At 43.7% G+C, this 21,677-nt stretch overlaps 1 protein-coding gene across 1 annotated transcript in view; it reads left to right on the forward strand.

Moving 5' to 3' along the window:
* Nucleotides 1-21,677, forward strand: part of BEAN1 (brain expressed associated with NEDD4 1) — a 106,202-nt gene that overhangs the window by 77,197 nt on the left and 7,328 nt on the right. The window contains exon 5 of the mRNA XM_034788364.1: nucleotides 3,982-4,123. Within this exon, the coding sequence (XP_034644255.1) occupies nucleotides 3,982-4,123 (142 nt within the window). The remainder of the gene's footprint in view (nucleotides 1-3,981; nucleotides 4,124-21,677) is intronic.

Raw genomic sequence — 21,677 nt, forward strand, 5'->3', positions numbered from 1 at the left:
AGCCTCCTGCAGGCATGCCGCCAAAAGCCGCCTGACTGCCATGCTTGGGGTGGCAAAATACATAGAGCCACCCCTGGTAGTAAACATGGTGCCCTGAATTAATCCCTGGTGGAGTTCCACCAGTAATAAGTTAGCCTATTAAAATGACCCTGAACAATGAATTGAAAATGTATACACAGATGAAAACTGCTTGAGGAAGGCACAAACAGTCCCCAACTTGTTGAAGTATGTCCCAACCCCTATCCAAAAAGATCACTACTCTGATAGAGACCTCCCTCAAAATAAAAGAAAAATTATTGATCCCTATATACAGTCACAGCCCTAATTCATGGATCTATGGCGATTTGCTTCATTAGAGGGCACAAATTATATTCTTATCTTTTCCATCTACAGCTCAGAACACCTTTAGGACGTTTACATCACTATTTTGAGTTTCAGACAAGTTTTCTCAGGGTAACCCATAGCTATGAAGATTTGCAGAATGTGTTTTGGTAAAGAAAAGCCTAATTTAAATCTGATATCAAAGCAGTGGTGCCGGCAATGAGCGCAGACTCCAGGGCCAGATCCTCAACCAGTGTAAACTGGAATAATTCCACTGGCTCTGATAGAGCTATGCTAGTTGATATCAGCTGCAGATCTGGCCCTTAACTGAGTAATCATTGCAAGGAACCACTTTGCAGTGCACCTTACAGATATCTTAACAAATGGGAAGCAGGCACACAGTTCACAGTAGCTACTTTTTATTCACAAATGAATTTTTATCCACACTATTTTTCTACATCAGTGAGTTAAACCGCCTCTGTGAAACATGACTGCCCTTGTCAGCTCACAAAAATAACAGGCCTAGCCTGCCTCTGAGTAATGCTGACATTCCATGAAGTGCACCTGGTTGTGGAGTAACCACCTGCAAAAATCACATTGTGGATGATGTCTCTGACATAATACCAGACAGGCAATAAAATCATCTTGTTGGCTCCTTAAGGGAATCGGGGACAATTTGTCCTGGTTATTTTTGTTCATATAGAAAAGCCATAGGAAAACTACAGAAGATTTTGAAAGCTGTCTGCAGCATTTGTGGTGCTATTGTACATGAAATTGTGACTAGCTTTACTGGTAACTCTTACAGGACAAGAAGGGAGGTCTGACAACTACCATTAGAGCTGGGGAAAGAATACAGAAGTTCTTTATTAGATTGATTTTGCCTCTGTTCACAAAGGGGCGGGCTGGAGTTGGAGCTGTGTGGAGTGGAAGCGTCAGGTCACTGGAGACCTGCTGTTGTATTCAATTTCCTACTTAGTCCCCGGGAACTCCCTTCGTTCTAGCTGCCACATGAGCTGAGCTGCTAGGAAAAGCTGCAGGGGGTCCTGGATAGGTGCATAGACCACCTGCAAACACTCCTCCCTTAATAGAAAAGTCTGGAAAAGACACCCCCAGGGGAATCTTATAGTTTACCTCCCTCTGTAACAAGCCCTATCCCATTTATACCTAACACAATCCATTCATTTTCACTCTACCTCACCCTTCATATTTGTACCAGAATTTTTTAATGACACCCTGGCCTCTCCTAAACTAGTGGTTAAGCAGTGTTCTTACAGATGTCCATTTTTTAGATAAGGCTAGGTATGCATTAGGCAATATTGACAGGAAAACAGCTTAAAAAATTATGCACCTTGTAGGCCTACTGTTCCCTCCCCTTCCCCACACAATCTTATTTTAGTGCATTGATTATATATATTTGCTGAGGCTAAGATCAGACCTTATTGCTCTGAGTAACTCTCCTTCAACAGAACATGGTGCCTTTAACAATAGCTATGTATTTCTTGGCTCACTATATTGATCAGATGCTTCATTATTAAAAACACGTTGGCCCTTCTGCCTAAAAATTGACTTGACCTCCTTTTATCACTGATCCCTTCATGCTATGGATTGCAGGGGGTAGGTATTTTTAATAACTTACTCTGATGCCATCACTTCAAACTTTAACACACCCACGCTCCAAAAGAAACGCAGTCTTAGCGTTCAACAGCAGGAGGAATAACTGCATAATTTACAAATTACAACCCTGGTGTTCACTTTTCATTTTGTGGGACCTTTCATGTGAGCTGCCTATTCAACCCAAGTCTTATTTTACTACTTACCAAAAAAGAAACCCCCACTTTTGTTTTTACTTTCAAACTACAATTATGCAAAACAGTGTTTTATGAAGCAGTTCCCTACAAAATTTCTAGGAAGCCGTTAGCATTGTACTTTTTGAAATTGCACACAAATATAGTTACTTACTGTGGGAGTAAAACAAATGAATTGTGTAATCAGTTACCAATGGAAGTAGGTGCAGGGCGGGGGAGGAGGGCTACTGTCTAGGCACTGGTGGGTTTGGGGAAAAGGTCCTTGACTAGGCTTCTCTGGGCACCAGGTTGCCCCCAATACAGTTAATTCAGACCAGATGAACTCTCCCCTACAGTTCAGTTACATTTAGCCATCCTCACCCATCTGCTGGGCTCCACAGCTGTGGCCCCACAGAGGTGCTGGCTGCTAACTGCTCCTCTTCTCCCCTCCCATCTGTGGAGCAGAGAGGGTCCCAAGCTGCTCAAGAACAGACTGTTTTCCATAAGGGAGGGAGGAAGGGAGGGGGTTGTAGGGCAGCCAGCCAGTGAAGCCTCCTCAGGGCCTGCTCCCACTTCCCTTCCAAGAGTAGCCTCCTCACCCCTGCCCTACCAAAAACAACATCAGCTCCGGACTCCCCTCCCTATGGGCCTCTCTCTGGTGCTTGAAGAAAAAGGGGAGAGGGGCCAGGAGCCTGGAACTGCTGGAGGAGAATCATCCCTTTTCTTCAGCCAGCCAGCCACTGCTGCTGCTCCTCTGGCCCTGTGGGACACAGCCAGAGAAGCAGAGGCCATGCACAAAGTGGTGCAGCTGAGAAGTCTGGGTGTAGGCCCTTCACCTGCCCACACAGTCTATGCTGGTGTTCTCTCAGTTATGCTACTAACCCGACTCAGGGACAGCCTATGTGCAGACAAGCCCAACACTGACTGCAGAGAAGAAAGTGCCACCAGTTTCATCTCTTGCCTCTTTAGATTTTGGCACACCCTGAGGTGTGTCAAACTTCCAGTGGAAGACTACACCCCTTTACACAGCACTCCCTGCTTGTACCCTGCTCGAAACCAGTTTCCTGATATCTCTGTGGGAGCCACATACTGACTGCAGCTCTTCTTTTCTTTTTTCAGTCCCGTTCTCCAGTTTCTTTTCCTCTGCGAGTCCTAGTGTTAAGGACTCAAATTAAGGGTATGTCTACATTGCAATCAAAAGTGTGATGGTAGCACATGTTGACATACTCATGCTGACTTTGATCTAGCTAGTTCAAACCATAGCAGTCAAGCCATGGCAGCATGGGCAGCCACACAGGTTTTACAAGCCCATTCAGGACCCAGGATGTGTACTTAAGTGGCTACCCCTGTGCTGCTGCAGCTTTTCTGCTAGTGTTATTCAAGCTAGCTAGATCAAACTAGTCAGATGTGTACCTATTCTGCAGTCACACCTCCGACCACAGTGTAGACATACCCACAGGTGCCTAAAGTTAGGCACCTAGCCCCTTATTTAGGCACCTACATAGAAGTGATCTGGTTTTCAGAGGTGCTGAATATATGCAGCTCCCCAATAACTTCAGTGGTTATGGAGAAGCAGTGCTAACATTTGAGATTGTGTGCAGACCTTGTATTCTATTTGGGTAGAGCACTGATGACACTGACAGTTTGGGGAGTTGCATGGGGTGTATATTCCTAGCTCCACACCATGATACACAGTAGCTTGAATTTAGTTGGCAGCCATCCCTGACAGGGAATTGTTTTATTTCCTTAAGACCTGCTCGCCGTAAAACACTAACAATCCTGCTGTCTCATTTGTGGACTATAGGTATAAATTATGGCAGATCAGCAGAGAAGCCACCATGGAGAAAAGACTCAGTATTAATTGCTTGTTTTATAGCTCCAGATGGCTTCTCCTACGGTGGCTCAATTGGAGAACTGAGATCCACCTGCACAGAGGAGTTCCCACCAGCTTTTGACTTTGGTTCCTACATGGAGACTCTCTCTCAGGTCAATGTCATGTATCCTGACTCACCTCCATGGTAAGCACATTTCTGGATTTCTGCCAGCCCTTTTTATGGTTATTTACATATTATAGGTACAGGAGTGGTAGTTTTTTGAAAAAAAAAAAAAAAGTTGATTATATTTGTATTTTGCTGCCTGAGCCTCTGTGAAAAGGGATTGTTCCCTAGTCATAAGTAAATACTCTTTTTAAGTACTCCAAAAGAGGCAGAATAAATATATTTGGATAATAGTCTTTAGTGTAAGGTAATAAAATTAACAAGGACAAATAAAAACTTGTAAACAGAATGTTTTGGCCACCCTGTTGTGTATAGTAGCTCAATATCCTCAAATTGTGTCTGAGAAGACCTTCCTGGGAGTTCTTGGGGCCACCAGAACTAACCAGACACATTCCAAGATGGAGAGAATTGGATCAATGGCAGAGAAAATGAGCCATGATCGGACATCTTCAGTTGCAAGTCCACAAAACTTATAAGTCCATAAAATGGAAATATGCAAGAACCTGGTAAATAGGTACCACTAAGTCAGAAGATAGATAAGGTGAATAGACACGTAGATAGACATACAGCAGTACGATCAATGTGCAAGACAGCTCCATGATTACTACATGATTTGACCAGCGTTTTGCCTGCTGGCACTGCACTTGCTACCTGCTCTGATTGTGCTATGGGGGAAGGAGGGGGAAGCAAACAGCCAGCTTTATCCCATAAACCTGTTTTACAGTGGTTAGGTCCCTATTGCTCTGGCTCTGGCACCCATTTTGCCATTTGTTGATCCCTCCAAAGGAGCTATTAACTATCTCAAAGCCATACCAAGTAAGAAATGCTTGTTTCCTGATATGTTTTTTTCAAAGCACTTAGACTAGAAGTGTGAAATCAACCAGAACCCTGCATCTAAATCCACAGAACTGTACATAAATCCACTTACAAGTATATATTGCTCTAGGGCTCACTCCTGAAAACCCTTACTGATCAAAGCAAATCCACTGACAGCAATGGGACAACTTATGTGTAAGGTTAGCTGTTTAGTTTGAACCAGCTCAGTACAAGGAAAAGAGGGTTTTTTTATTAGCAGATAGTTTGCACAGGATTGGAAGTGCCATCCTCCACTGTCAGAAAGCTTCTTAACTGGCCCCTCAAGATATCCCTTGCATAAGGGGAATTGCCAGGTGACACACAGTTGCTATAATAGTTCTACACCATCCCTTTGGCACAGGGGTGCATGGCAGGAATCTCTGAGCTTTGGCAATCCCCAGCTGCATTTGGGCTCCTGGGGCCAAGAGCAACTTTGTATCGTTTAGAGCAGCCCTCAGGGTACTCTACACTAGTCTACATTGTACTTAGGGACCAGCCAGCACCTTGATAGACCAGGATCAGAGAGGCAGAAAAGTGGCTAACAACCACTTTCCCATTCCCTATCCCAGTCCTGAGCTGTACAAAGTGCAGCTGTTGTGTGGCCCAGTCTCACTATCACAATAGTTAAATATTCAAGGCAGAAAACACTGAATAGTTCTGACAAATATTCAAAAACTTAAATTTTATATTTTAGCAACATGGTTGGGGCCAAATCTCAGGAAAAATAGAGTTTAGCAGATGGTTCAAAGTAAAATGTGGAGAATTATGTAGTGAGGCATTTAAGCTTTCACTGAATGCATTATATATTGCTGTGTAAACTTCAGTTCACAAAAGGGTTGCAATACAGAATACAAAAATATTAGTATGATGGGTAAGTGTGACAGGGAGCAACTCACCTCCGCAGCACCCCCTGCTGCCCATCCTGGGAATTAGTTCCCGTGGGGGGGGGGAGGAGTTGCCAGTATGCCCTCCTCAGGTGGTGTCTCGGCCATCGTCTCGGCTGTCTCCACCTTTAAGACTCACGTCGCTCCCCGGACAACAGCATCTTCTTCTGGGCACAGCCCTTCGGAGGAAACCAGCTATCTAGTCCATCCACTTGCCACTGTGGTCTACTGCAGCCTTCGGTCTAGTCCGTCACCTGCAGTCTGAATACTAGCCACCCCCTCTGTGGCAAGTGGGGGGAAAAGGGTGGTCTCGCCCGCTACCTCAGGCCCTGACCCAAGGGTCCTATAGCTGGCAGCCACGTCCTGCTGCTCCTCCAACTCCCACGCCTATTTCCCTGTAGCCCTAGCATCTTCCTGGTCCTTTGTATCAGGGGTCTCAGGCTGGAGCACCCTATTGTTCCCCTGACCAGCACTGCTCTATCTAAGGTGCTTCTCCCTTGCACTCCAGGGAGAGACTGCCTCTGTTTTGTTGAGCAGCCCATCTTATATGGGCCAGCCTGGCCCTGATTGGCTGTTCCAAAAAAGCTTCTCCTGATTGGCTGGCACTATAAGCCTTTTCCTCATTGGCTGCCTCCCACACAGCCTCCCCAAGGTGGCTTTAACCCTTTACCTACCTGTGAGAGGCAGCCACCCCATCACAGTAAGATTCAGTATAGCTACTTTCATACCATGGCCACATGGCATAATGGTCAAGTGTCTATTTTCTGACTAGTAGAGTGTGTTAGAACCTGCCAAGTTATTGTGATTTGGATTGAGGGCTGTTCTCCAAGACAATGTGTACTGAGAGATGCTGTGTTCTACTGGGTTAGGGCTGGGCCTGCGAGCCAGGGGAAGAGAGTTCTAGGTCTAACTTTTATTTACTGTTTGTCCTTGTGCAAGTCCCAATAAAATTTAAAATATTAAGCACCAACTTTGCTATGTACTACATAAAAATTTTTAATAGGTATAGCAAAATGTCAGGTTAGCTGAATTACTGGAGTTTCTCCTTCTAATTCATAGAGGAACATGTCATGTAAAACTAATCTAGGGCACCAACAAATATATAATGATGTTGTGGCCTAAGCATGAGGGGAAAGGGAGGAGAAATAAATGGCAGCCAGACTAGGCATCATTGCATTAATAGCAGTGATAAATTAAAACCTCCCTAGCACATACCTGAAGCAATAGGCTTCTACGGGTGTTCTAATGCCATGGGCAAGCACCAGAAAAGTTTGTTTCAGTTCACAGTGTTGTTCTAATGTTTTGTCTTGTCAGAGGCAGAAGTGCTACATAACCCGCACATGTCAGTTGCCACTGAGTTGAGCATTCTTGAGCATATTATTTTTTTCTAAAAACATCCATCTGAAAAAGTCCTGGGAGCAAGAGTAGAGCCACTCTATGCCCAAGGGTGATTACAATTGTTTCAGGCTATCATTTTCATTAGGTTTTGTACTCAGGTCTTAAACCAGAGAGAGAGTGGGATTAGGTAGTTTGGTTGGAGAAAACCAAGAACATAAGATAGATTTCCCTTTTTTCTGCAATTAAGGGAGGGCTAATCAATCATGAGCTGGAGGAGACATTAACAGCCTCTGCAATGGGTGCATCATTTGTAATCCCAAAGCTAGACAGCATCCCAGGATCCCGGTGTGCCTGAAGTAGGAGAAGATGAGAGACTTCCAAAAGCCACAGCACTCAGATTATACAAAAAAGCTCTCTGGTATTGCAGGTGAATTTGTAAAGCCATGGCATTATTCAGATATGAAAGCATACCCTGAGGACCAATCCTACAAGCCCTTACCCATGCAGATAGCTCTGTTGAAGTCAATGGGACTGCTCATCTCAGTAAGATTTTGCACGATCTGGCCCATGCTACTGGCACCAGGGCAGCAAGCGGGACAATTTCCCTGGGCCCCATGCCACAGAGGTGCCCATGAAGCTAAGTTATTTCAAACATACAGAGTCACTGTGGGTAAAGGTAATGTGAGTATTACTGTAATTTAAACTCTAAAAATGGAAATAAATCACACTTAGAGGTTTTCAAACTGGAGCACGGCTCAGGCTTGGGCCCCACATGGGGTGGGGGCCTGCTCCTTAGTTTTCACCCTGGGCCCCAGCGAGTGTAATGCCAGCCCTGACGGACGCCCATTCTCAGGTTAATTTGCACCAGTCTGAGGGAAGACAACTTCCACATGAGGCAAGGGAAAGGGTTGCTTTGTGAGCAGAGCACAACTTTCCCTAAAAAACAAAGACTAGTTCAGCCAAAGAGAACAAGGATCTTGAGGAATCAAACCAAAAACAAAGGTGCCCCGAGCAACCAAGAAAAATTACAACTATATACAAGGTAAAAAGTGTTTGCATGTAAGCAGGTACAATTTTATTCCTACAGCTGCCTACAGCCCCTGAGAGCTGTAGCTCAGGATTGCCAGGGCAGCGGGACAGCCCAGCCATGTCCTTTCTCCTGACTGTGCCATCTGCACGGCATAGGAGTAACTAACCTGAGAATCCCACTGCATAAGAGAGATCCTCCTGGGGCCACCTCAGGCAGCACAAAGCTGTCCTGATGCAGAAGAGTATCTGGCATTGTATATTTAGCTCAAGATCAGAAGGGGAGCATTAGTAGGGAAAAAACAGAACCGAAATACCTGTATATGCAATCTGACCTTTCTCTACATCTCATGAATCTTTCACAGAAAGACAAAGTTCCACTTGATCTCTCAGCTCAAACTGAGCAGTGAAGAGCACAACACCCTAGATTTCCTAGGGGAACAGTCCACAAAAATCAATCTACACTTTGCTATATTTATGCAAGGTGCCGCATCCACACATAGCTCTCCAGTAGGATGTCCAGTGAAGAATACTATTTATATAACCTCTAATTGGGAAATTTATGAAAAATGCCTTGGGATGTTAATAATTTAATTGCTTTGATGTCTGAGCTGCAAATCTCATTTAGGGCTCAATTTGATTATCACTATTGATGCTTTTTCTAATCATTTCTTACATTAGATTTAGAGGAATACCAGGCACTCGGTTTTGTCATAGTCCTGCCACACTCACGGGGCAGTTAAACAGAAGCAGTTTGGTCAATTTGTCTTGACAGCCCTAAATATATGGTGCTCATATCCATAAACATCCCTTCAGGAGATGTAATGACTTGCTAATGAATCTGAGAGCTGCGTGAATGTCTGTCAAATTGATTTTACGTGAGAAGAAAAAAAAAATGACAGGTCTTAAACGAAAGAATCAAAATGGTACTTGGATGCACTTCATAGCCTGTTCCTATCATATACAAATAAGTTTTACAATGGTGGGGCAGTTTTATATGGTGTTTGAAGCCTCTGTTACAAAAGAGGGCAAGATATTTACTTCCAAGAACGTGAGCCATTATTGCTGAGAAAGAAAATCCATGCCACTTGGCACAAAGAATCCAGAGCATGGAATTCTCTTCCACAAGAGTTACAAAAAAAAGAAACATAACCAAACACCATCAGGATAAAATGCAAGATCCAGCCCTTTGCCAGAGGTCACCCATCACCATAATATGAATTTGCAGTGTGCAGCAGCAGTTGAAAAAGCTAACAATGGGGCCAGCTCCAGCTTTTTTTGCTGCCCCAAGCAGCAAAGGGGGGGGGGGGCTAAAATAAATAAAATGAAAAGATAAAGCCACGATCGGCGGCACTTCGGTGGCTGCTCTACCGTGCTGGTTCATTCTTCAGCAGCAATTCGGTGGCCGGTCATTCCCTCTGAGAGGGACTGAGGGACTCGCCGCCGAAGACCCGGACGTGCCACCCCTTTCCATTGGCCACCCCAAGCACCTGCTTCCTGCTGGTGCCTGGAGCCGGCCCTGGCTAACAATGTTAATAACCATTAGAAGAGGGATATATAATAAGACAGAAAATATGATAATGCCACTATATAAATCCATGGTATGCCCACACCTTGAATACTGCATGCAGTTCTGGTAACCTCCTCTCAAAAAAGATATACCAGAATTGGAAAAGATACAGACAAGGACAACAAAAATAATAAGGGGTATGGAACAGCTTCCATACAAGGACAGATTAAAAAGATAGGGATTGTTCAGCTTAAAAAAGAGATGACTAAAGGGGGATATAATAGAGGTCTATAAAATCATGAATGGTGTGCAGAAAGTGAGTAAGTGACTTCAGGGAGCTTTGAACCAGATCCTTTGCCTCTGTTTCACAATTTCTCCTGTAAAATGAGTCTAATAATATCTACCTCAAATAGAGGCTGAGAGATGTCATTAATGTTTGAAATTCAGCGATAAAAGGCACACTGTGGGTGTGAAACTCAGAATCAGCCTAACTCTGCTCCTATTTGAGTAAAACGGTAAAATTCCCATGGACTGCCTAACTCTGATCATATTGAGAACACTGAGCAGTTTTTCAAAACTGCACCATAGAAGTGCCAATTATTATTAAATGCAATATGCTGCAGCACTAAAAGCAGCAATACCTAATAACCCACTGGCACCCCAAAATTTTCTAGCCAGAAATCCATTGCACTATGCAGTATGGCCACAAGAAAGGCCCTTGAAAGTCAGAACTGAAAAAAGTAAGATAGTTACCTTCCTAGAAAAAAAAAAATCCTTGCTGAGTTCTCCTCTGGTTTTCCACTGGCTAGAACATGTTACCTACCAAACTGGATATTTCTGTCACCAGCTGGAAAACTCATTTTTAAATTAATCAAAACAAAGCCCTTTCCTATAAGCATGATCCTATTCAGAACTTTACACACTCACCCATCATAATGTGGGTTATTTTTCAAAGGTCCTCAGATATGAGAGGACACTAACAACCACAGTGATGATATATTAAAATGAATATTGGTGTCTCTTAGGATGTTTATATCCCCATGTGAGGCCTGGAAGTTCTAATGGAGGTAAATGCATAATGGATTATTTTAAGAAGGCACAATTTTCTTAATTGGTTTTGATTACTGTAGCAGTGCCCATAGCTTCACTGTCATTTATAATGGTAATGCAGACACTCATTAAACACTGCTTATCAAGGATTTATCATTTGTATGTAAAAAAATGCTTTCCGGGCTGAAATTTGTTACACAAAATTTTCATCACAAAATGATTGATTTTCTTTGGAACATATTTATTTTAATTGCTTTGGTAATTTTAAAGCTGCATGACAATATACAAAATAGCAATTTATCTAGTTAAGATACTGGCTTGCATGTGCTTCCATTCCATTTAAAAGCTCTCATTTGACAAACAATCTTTAATATTTAATACCTTATTTTTATAAAAATTTTAAATGTCCATGAGCCACAACTGTTTTCTGCAAGACTTTTTTCCCCCTTCCATGCATATTGCAAAGTAAGGCCTCAGTCCTGCAGCTTTTAGTCATCCAGATAATCCCACTGAAGACACGAGCCTAATACTATTTGTTATACTCCAATACTATACTACACACATCCCCCAGGATTGGAGGACTGGATCCCAAGTACGGTACTTTGTCAGTATAACTGTTCTAACTACATCTTGAATGAAAAATGTCTACAATCAACTTCAATTTTCAAGAAGAGAAGTATTTTAGCTGATTATTAACTATGAGAAAACAGAGACACAGAAAACTTAAGTGACTTACACAGGACCAGTCTTTTGTAGAGATGGGAACAGAACCCATACTCAGGTATCTGCTTGCCCTATACCTCCCACATCTTTCTACTCTTCAGAGTCCTGGACAGTCTAAAATGGGAATTACCATCATTATTTGGTTTTGGTCACTGCCAAGATGTGATCAGCACTTTCTAAACAGAGATCAGGTACAGTTCCTGCCCTGAGGAGTTCAGAATCTAGACAGTGCACACACTTACCACAACACCAAGTTTCACAGTCAATTTCCTGTAAGTAGGATCAGAGTTTAACTTGCAGGTTGCCTCCTCCCCTCACCCTTAACATTCATGGATTCTCTCACTGTTTAGTATCAGAGGGGTAGCCGTGTTAGTCTGAATCTGTAAAAAGCAAAAGAGAGGGTCCTGTGGCACCTTTAAGACTAACTGTTAGTCTTAAAGGTGCCACAGGACCCTCTATTGCTTCTCACTGTTTAGATTCCTTTTCTCTGAATATTCTATGTTCTCTAAGATCTGTAACAGCTGCTGTTTATAATACTATTTTGTAAAAAAAAGACACCAAAAGTCAAAAGAAGGGGACTCATTACCCAGGGCCGGCTCCAAGGTTTTGGCAGCCCCAAGCAGCCAAAAAAAAAAAAAAAAAAGCCGCGATCTGCAGCAGCAATTCGGTGGGAGGTCCTTCGCTCCAAGCGGGAGTGAGGGACCGTCCGCCGAATAGCTAGACGTGCCGCCCCTCTCCGGAGCGGCCACCCCAAGCACCTGCTTGCCAGGCTGGTGCCTGGAGCTGGCCCTGTCATTACCAACAAGGCTGAAGAAACAGCCATTTTCCCACACTGCTCTGCATTTAACTGCTCTTTGTTTTTCTGATTTATTTTTCTTTCAAGTGTCTATTTTCCCACCTGTGAGGATTGGGGCTCTCCTGAGTCTCTACCAGACCCCAATTCAGGTTGTTTGTAATGTCCATCCCATTTGTAGCATAAAGGGATTTTCCCAAACAAAACAAAACAAACAAAAGGAAGATCCTAGTCTGTCTCTTTCCCTTGAGAGGGGGTAAATCAGAGTAAAAGAAAGGCAAAGGTGGTCTGTCCCTCAGGCAGTCTTTTGGGGCTTGGCTTATCAGCTAGTACAGTGTCTTTAATTAGGGTTTACCTCCAGCCCCTCCTCTTGGAGTACCTGCTTTATAGCTGATCCATGCCATTTCAGGGGCAGCAAGGCCTACAACTGTCTCCTTCTTTGCTGATCTGATTCAAACAATCAGCAGTACAAAGGTCTTCCAGTTCAAACTCCCCTCACCATGGGGGGGGGAGGGAGGTGTCCCTCTTTAAACTCTCCGCCCTCCAGGCAGTGCAAGCCTTACAGGTGTGCCTGATTAGTTCTAAACCAGCCCAGAAGAGCTAATTAGTCTCTTCTCTACTAGAGTGAGAGTGCACCTTCACACCACCTTTTTATTTGACTTCAGTTAAGCTTTCCAAAAGTCTCTTGAGTCTCACAAGCTTATTCACTCAGAGGAGATAGCTAGTTTCTCCCAGTTCTAGAAAAGAGAGTCAGTATTCCTTAAAGGAGAATTTTCTGTTTGGTTATACCCACCTGTGTCGTGCATGTGTGGCCAGCTTATTGAGAAATTGATCTGACTGCCAATAGAAGAACACCCATTGATTTTAGTGAGTGCTGGATCAGTTTCTCAAGCCTCAATACTGCATGGCTGGGCATGCCATCAGTTCTTGTTGAAATCAACGTGGATTGAGAGATCTCAACACCTTATTGGCTGGCACTCGTCATTCCCAAACCTTTACAGCATGCTGACAATGGCATTGCATTAGAGTCACACTATCATGATTCAACCTTTTTAAGTCAGAGGATCATCATATCCCTAGAACCATCAACAGAACTGGAAGGACAAGTCATTGATTCACCTGTAATTGAAGTCTTATGTGTCCTGCTCTTGCTTCACAGTTTTCCTTTGTTTACAGTTTGTCTTTCACTCAACTTCTGGGTCTAGCATTAGTGAGACTGTGTTACTAGATGTCTCTAAGTCATGGTACATGAATGTCTGTGCCCTGTCGAAGGGTGCTGTAGATTTGCTGGAAATGAGGTCATGGCAGAATAATGACACTGTTAATTATCACTTCTTTTTTTTCCCTGCTTCAGGGCCAATCATACTAAAAATCCTGACCTATTATTATTGAATCTCAGAGAAAGATGGATATTAATATGATGAGGCTGTAGCTGGGAGGGCAGAAGCAACATGAGTGTATTACAAAGGTGCATGTTACAGGTGTTATGTCAATGGATACTGATATCTCCAGAAAGGGATCGAATAGTTAGTCAAATAAAATAGACTTTCATGACTTCATTATAGACTAAAGTTTGATAATTAAATCAGGTGGATGGTGACGCAGAATCCTTAACTGCTATGGTTTACATCAAGTGGCACAGGCGGGTGGTGACTTTTAATATGGCCAGCACTTCCAATGGATGCAGCACTCCACAAGCACCTGAAATCTGTCCATACGGAGTGGATTTTTTTAAAACTTTCTTTGCATTTGAGAAAATAGTACGTTAATGCTTACTCAATCACCAGCAAAATAGAAGCCTATACTAAAAACAAGATCAAAATACATTTAATAGATTTTTTTAAATCACTCAGACATCTTAGGTATAGATTGTCTCTATTTAAAAATATGGACAACTAGGAAAAATCCACAGTCCAATAGCATAAAAAGTTTCACTGATAGATAAGAGCAATGCTATCACAAATTGACATTTCCTTTCCTCTGATGATCAATAGCCCCCCAACACGCCTTTCAAGATCCATAAGTCCTACACATGCCTATCACAACCTGTGGTGGACTTCAGTGATTCTCAACCAGAGGTCCGGGGCCCCTGGGAGGACACGAACAGGTTTCAGGGGGGCCACCAAGCAGGGCCAGCAGTAGACTCGCTGGAGCCCAGGGCAGAAGGCTGAAGCCCAGGGCCCTGAGCCCTGCCACCCGGAGCTGAAGCCAAAGCCTGAGCAATGTAGCTTCACGGGGGCCCCATGCAATTGCCTGGCTTGCTACCCCCTAACGCTGGCCCCAACTTTTATATGCAGAAAACCAGTTATTGTGGCACAGGTGACGTTTTTATAACATGTTGGGGGGAAGAAAGAAAAAGGTTGAGAACCCCCGTACCTTATGCAGTAACTCAAATGCCACAACAACAAGTATGTGGGTGAAACCAGACAATCACTATGCTCTCAAATGAATTCACACAGGAAACTGATAAAAGACGAAGACCTCTATCCAGGGGTGAACACTTTTCACAAAGTGATCGCTCCGCATCTGACCTCTCAGTCCTCGTCCTCAACGGAAACCTGCACAACACCTTCAAAAGACAACTCTGGGAAATTAAATTCATAATTCTACTGAACACTAAAAACCATGGACTTAACAGAGACACTGGTTTTATACCTCATTACAACAGGTTGTAACATACTGTACTGCCTGCTAACCCTTAACTGTACACTTCATTCTGAGTGATCTCCAACAGCATGTCTGACCCCATTTGCTTAACACTGTCCCGCTTTATATTTAGTTTGAACACTCTGGTTATCTTCTCCAGACGTGAGGAAGAGCTCAGTGAAGCTCGAAAGCTTATCCCTTCCACTAACTGAAATTGGTCCAATAAAAAATATTACCTCACCTACCTTGTCTCTCTCATATCTTGGGACCAACACGGCTACAATAACGCTGCAAACATTTCCTCATGACAGTTACACATACCAAAACTGTATATCAATTTTAAGAAGAAACACTCAAGAGGAAATAATGACATTGATTTTCAAGCCACTGTCCTTCAAACCCAAGGAGTTATAAAATCAGATGAAGCACCATCACCATCCAGACCACTCAGGTTAGCATCAGTCACATTACAGCTTTTCTTTTCATGTTCATTTTAGGAAGTTACAGCATTTTCAATCGAGATTCCGCTTTCCTTTATTAGGCAGCAACATCATGTAGACATCCTTTATTTTGAGCTTAATGTTGTTAACAGAATTATTATCTAGGCATGGGTGTGTGGTTCTGTTTACTAGATTTTAAAAGAAAAGAGTGGATCTCCAGCTAAGTTACACTAATATGACACAAGTAACTTCAGTGGATTTATGTCAATGTACTGGAGTGGAGAATCAGGCCCAGTGTAAGCTAACAAGGAGCCCTGTATATTTCATAAATTTGTAATTCTTTTTGAAGCACCCCTTCTCCCCCCATCACAGATTATTTTAATCAGTTTCTTAACAAATTCTGCTAGCAGAACCCTCTTCTCTTACTAGTGAGAAGATCATAATTTATGAATGACAACCAGTTAAATAAGCTCTTTTGTGTTTCCTTGGCAACAAACCTATCTTAATACTCATTTCAATAAGACCTGACAAAATCATGGAGTGATTCCTTCCCCCCCCCCGCCCCCACCCTTTCCACCAACTACCACCCTTTCAGTTAACGGGGTCAGCTTAGAGATCCACTGCATTTTTTTTTAAATCAGAAAGTGATATTTTTCCTTTGGAGAGTAAATTTGCTTCTGCTAAGGATGGAGGTACCAGAAATCATCCACCTTTCCTCTCCTTATGATGAATAAGATATCATCTCTTAAAAGATGATGGCAAAGAGAAGGCTAAAAGAAGAATGAAATTATCATTCTGTCAGAAACCAGGCCAGAGAAATATAGATTAAAGCGTGCTTCAAGGTCAGTGACCCTCTTCCCCAGTCAGGAATGCCTTGTACTGTATCTTAATGTGCTGCAATTAAGAAAATAATGGATTAAAGTAAATGCTTCATAAAATGCTGTAACTGAGGAGTCAGGAAACGAACGATTAACTGATTCTGCAAATTCTTTCAGAGAGGACAACAGCAGCATTCAGGAGAGATGCATGTGTAATAAATTCCCGTGATCCCAATTCATTATGTTGCAATAACACAGTCATTCCCAGAAGTATATCCTTTTTTGCTTAGAAGGATTTCTCAGTATGTATGCAACATTGAACCTCATGTGCAGACTATGTTTTTAAAGGTACAATAACTTTGAAATATTCGTAACTTAACAAAACTTTAGGGTTGTTCTTTCAAAAGTTTACAACTGAACATTGTCTTCATACAGCTCTGAAACTTTACTATGCAGAAGCAAAATGCCTTTTAACCACCTTAATTTAAATGAAACAAGCACCAAAAGTTTCCCTACCTTGTCAAATCTTTTTTTTTTAATTTTCCCTTATTTTTTTAGTAGTTTAAGTTTAACACAGAACTGTATTGTACAATAGTTCCTTTATTATTAATTAATTATTATTATTATTATTTTTGGTCTCTGCTGCATGATTGCGTACTTCCGCTTCCAAATGAGGTGTGTGGTTGACAAGTCAGTTCGTAACTCTGGTGTTCATAACACTGAAGTTCTACTGTAGTAGTTTGAAGCATGAATGTCCAGATAAAAAATCATAGGAGCTAGGGCGACCAGACAGCAAGTGTATAAAATCATGACAGAGGGGAGGGGTAGGTAATAGGAGCCTATATAAAGAAAAAGACCCAAAAATCAGGACTGTCCCTATAAAATCAGGACATCTGGTCACCCTAATAGGAGCATGCAAAATCTGAGTACAATGTTAACAAATATTATTGGTGCTTGGGGCGGCCAACGGAAAGGGGCAGCACGTCCGGGTCTTCAGCAGTGGGTCCCTCAGTCCCTCTCGGAGCAAAGGACCTGCCGCCGAATTGCCGCCAAAGAATGAAGCGACAGCAGTAGAGCTGCTGCCAAAGTGCTGCCGATCGCGGCTTCATCTTTTTTTTTTTTTTTTTTTTTTTTTTTCCCACTTCACCGCTTGGGGCGGCAAAAAAGCTGGCGCCAGCTCTGTCCCCAGCTAATGTCAAATGACACAAGTTTCATCTTCCTAATATCAAATTATATCTCCGAATGCTCACTACTTTAGGCATTGTGCACTTAAGCCCAATCCTGCCAACACTGACATTCATGCTTAGCTTCACTATTGTAAGTAGTCCCATTGAAATTGATGGGGCTATTCATGGTAGTAAAGTTAAGCACGTGCGTGTTTGCCAGATGGGGGCCCTCCTTTGTAGAATTTTACACCTTTTGACATCTATTTTCCCCTTTCCCCTTATTTAAAAGGAGAATAGACATTTTTTTCTTTTATACTGTCCTTTATCTAGGTGTGTAGGATGTCACTGATGTGGTACACATTGACTTTTTTTTCCCCTGTGGTAGCCACTGTAGAATGCAAACACAGTCCAGTGGGGTATTTCCACTTTGAATCCCAGGGAAAAGCAGGAAGTGCAAAGGAACACAAAAATGAAAACAACCAGGAAAAATGTTAACCACCCTTTTTAATCAACACCAGGTTCCATTTTCTAACGGTCAGTCTGGTTTTTATTCTATTCAAGCCAGTTCAACCCTTCCCTAGTTAGACTGCTAGGCTGTTGACATTTCTGTTTAACCTGAATGTTGTAAAACATTTTACGCTACAAAATAAATGGAACAAGAGCACCAAGAATAATGTGACTTTTGTTGCTAACATTTAAAAAACCAATTTAAATGCTGGCTGTAGGTGAACTCTGGGGAGAACAAACAAGAACCTTGACACTGATTCAGGCAGAAAAGTGAGTTGGAATGCATGGCATGACTGAGGTCTGAGTGAACTGAGCTCTTGACAAATCCTACACACCATCTCAAGTTTAGTTAAGATATAGAACTGGCAGCTAATTTCAAGAACGGGCACTGACTCAGCTTAGTATAGTTAATTAGATGGCTGTAAAATGAAATGTATACTGTCTTACTAGGGAAGTAAAAGGATAAATAGAGCCAAGCTTGAGAATGCTAATTATAATGTAGAGAGACAAGGTGGGTGACATTATATCTTTTATTGCACCAACTTCTGTTGGTGAGAGACAAGCTTACACAGAGCTCTTAAAGCTTGGCTCTCTCCCCAGCAGAAGTTGGTCCAATAAAAGATATTACCTCACTCACCTTGGCTCTCTAATATCTGGGACCAACATGGCTATAATTACACTGCAAACAACAATGGAAGATTTTAACATAGTCCTTCCCCAATCCCACCACAGCGACCCACATGCTTGTACCAAACTAATGAAAATAAAATTGTATACATCCTCTGTGTGCTGTCCACTAATGCAGTGTAGCTGTTTAATAAACTGCAGAAGCTACTATGCACCTTTGACCACCACATCTATCCTCTGCCCATGGATCCATCTCCCAAGGACTTGCTGTGCCATTCCAACACACCCCACCCACCCATCAGCTCAAACCACCACCAATTTTTAATCAACCTGACATAGAAGTATTTGCATCTCATACCACTCAGCCTCCAAAACATCCAGTGTGTAACACAAGTCATCAAAATGTGTGACCAGTGACCAAAATGTGACACCTGTGTTTTAGTGTATGTTCCACCATAATTGACTCATTATAGTGCTTTTTTTAAATGCAAAGCCTGGTTTTAAGGGTGTTTTCTCACCAATGTGAATCAATTAAACCAGTTTTGTGAGTTGTAGCAGCCTTCCTCCCCAAAAATCAACCTCTTAGAGACTGCAAAACTAAATTCACACACTGAGAAAACAAGTTTTACACTTTAAAAACATTGTAATCTGTCAGTTATAGCAAGACAGGCAACAGTGCACAGGGGTCCCACATGAGCGTTTGGAGCCCTTGTCTAAGCTGCCCCAGTTCAGTAATGCAGCAGTCCTATTCCCTCCCCCCCTTCACACAAACACAAACTGGTGCCCACTTTCCTCCTCAGTTACTGCAGCTACACATGCACACATAATATGTCAGCTATTATTAATGCAAACCCGCCCCTTCACACACACACACACACACACACACACACACACACAAAGATGCCCATTCCTCACCCCAACCCAATTAATACCTCTCCAGCACACACATTCATGCCATTCCTCCCCCAGTTACTGCTGCTTGGGTCTCCCTACCTTGCTGCTGTACACCCACTGTCTTCTTGGACCTAGAAGCCCCATATGCCTCTCTGTCCCAGAGCCAATCCACTCCATGGAGCAAAGAGACTAGGGCAAGGAGCAGAGTAGGAGCCAAGCAATTTCAGTTGGAGGCAAATGGAGCCAATGCCATTGTCACAGGTGCATAAAAAGACTCCCCCCAGCTCAAGGCTGGCCCTTCTCATGTCCCTCCACACCTCTCTGGTGTGATGAACAATGTATCAGCCCAGTAACTTCATGCCTCTTTGCCCCACCCCTATTTAAAATGCCTTGGTGGCTGGGCAGCTCCCCTCCTTCCTCTGTGGGTCTGTCTGCTGGGGTGCAGGAAGCGAGGAGCCAAGGAGCAGGTGGCTCAGAGGTGCAAGCTAGCAAGGCCTACCTTCCAAGGCACAGCCTGACAGTGCCAGGCAGCCTCCAGTACAGTGGAAGGGTCTGTTCCATTTTCTGTCTCCAAATGTAGAACTTCACTCCACAATTACCCCAGCCAGAGGCCAAGAATAGGGGAAGATTCAGCCCAGGGCCACTGACAGCCTTTGCATACATAAATACTTCATGGCTTTAAAACACATCATCTCACAACCTCTGCAGGGCTGTTGGGAAAGGCAGCTTTCCAATGGGGCCCAGTGCTCAGTTCTAACCCTGGAAGAGCCTGATAGATTTGACTTTAAAACTGTGACCTTTCGATGTATTAAAAAAAGCTTGTTAAGATCTTATTTAGAGGAGTTTGTTACTCTCTCTGTGCCATGTACAGTGCGACTGATGGTAACTAAGGCACCTGGCTTTGCAGGTGGAAAGATGCAAGAAATAATCCCTATTCAATTGCTTTAAACTCCCTAAAAACTCTTTGTGGAGGAATGGTTTGTGAAACACACGAGGCATACCCAAAAAATGTGACTGTGTGGAGTGGAATAAATGTGTTAGCAACACTCATTTGAGATGATCTATTACTCCTGTAAGTAAGGACTACTCACATGAATAAGGGTTTGCAGAATGACGTTCATATCGTGTGAGTTCTTTAGAGCTGGGGCTGTGTGTTAGTGTGTGTAAAGAATGAGTCAGACCTGTGATATTGCATACATTAGTACAGGGGTCGGCAACCTTTCAGAAGTGGTGTGCCGAGTCTTCATTTATTCACTCTAATTTAAGGTTTCACATGCCGGTAATACATTTTAACATTTTTAGACAATCTCTTTCTATAAGTCTATATTATAGAATTAAACTATTGTATTTAAAGTAAACAAGGTTTTCAAAATGTTTAAGAAGCTTCATTTAAAATTTAAAATTAAATTAAAATGCTGATCTTACGCCACCAGCCTGCTCAGCTCGCTGCCAGCCTGGGGTTCTGTTCACCTAAGCCGGCAGAGGGTTGATCAGGGCCTGCGGCCGGGACCCCAGACCTTGGGGGGGGGGTTGGGGGGGTGGGGGAGGGGGGGTGGGGGGTTCAGGGCAGAAGGCTGAGTGTGTGGGAGGGGTTCAAGGCAGAGGGATGGGGCTGTGGGGGTGCAGGGCAGAAGGCTGGGTGTGTGTTGGAGTGTGGGGGGTTCAGGGCAGAAGGCTGAATGTGTGCGGGGGGTTCAGGGCGGAAGGCTGGGTGTGTTTGGGTGGGGGGGTTCAGGGCAGAGGGCTGGGGACATAGGGGGTGCAGGGCAGAGGGATGGGGCTGTGGGGGTGCAAGACAAAGGGATGACTGTGTGTTGGGGTGGGGGGTTCAGGGCAGAGGGGTGGGGGGTGCAGGCCAAAAGGCTGGGGTGCTCGGCTCTGGGGGTGCTCCCAGCCCCCTGCCCTGAGCGGCTCAGGGCAGGGGGCTGGGAGGGATATGCCCTGTTCCACCCCCTTCCTCCAGGCTCCATCCCTACCTCTCTCTGTGTCCTCTACGGAGCTGTGTGCACGCTGCCGCTCTTCCCCCTCCCCCTTACTAGGGCCATCAGCTGATTGGCGCAGGAACGGAGAGGAGGAGGGGCAGGAAAGCACCACACTGGGGAAAGAAGAGGAAGAGGGGGGAAGCTTGGCTGCTGCAGAACCAAGCTTCTGCCTCCTGCCCCCACAGGGGAGAGCGGTGGGCGGGGGGGCTGAGTGGGGCTGGGGGCCGGGACCGCAGCAGGGAGCTGCGTGCCACTCAAAATCGGCTCGCGTGCCTGTTTGGCATGCGTGCCGTAGGTTGCCAACCCCTGCTTTAGT

Source organism: Trachemys scripta, chromosome 13 (genome assembly GCF_013100865.1).
Source record: "Trachemys scripta elegans isolate TJP31775 chromosome 13, CAS_Tse_1.0, whole genome shotgun sequence".
Classification (NCBI taxonomy): domain Eukaryota; kingdom Metazoa; phylum Chordata; order Testudines; family Emydidae; genus Trachemys; species Trachemys scripta.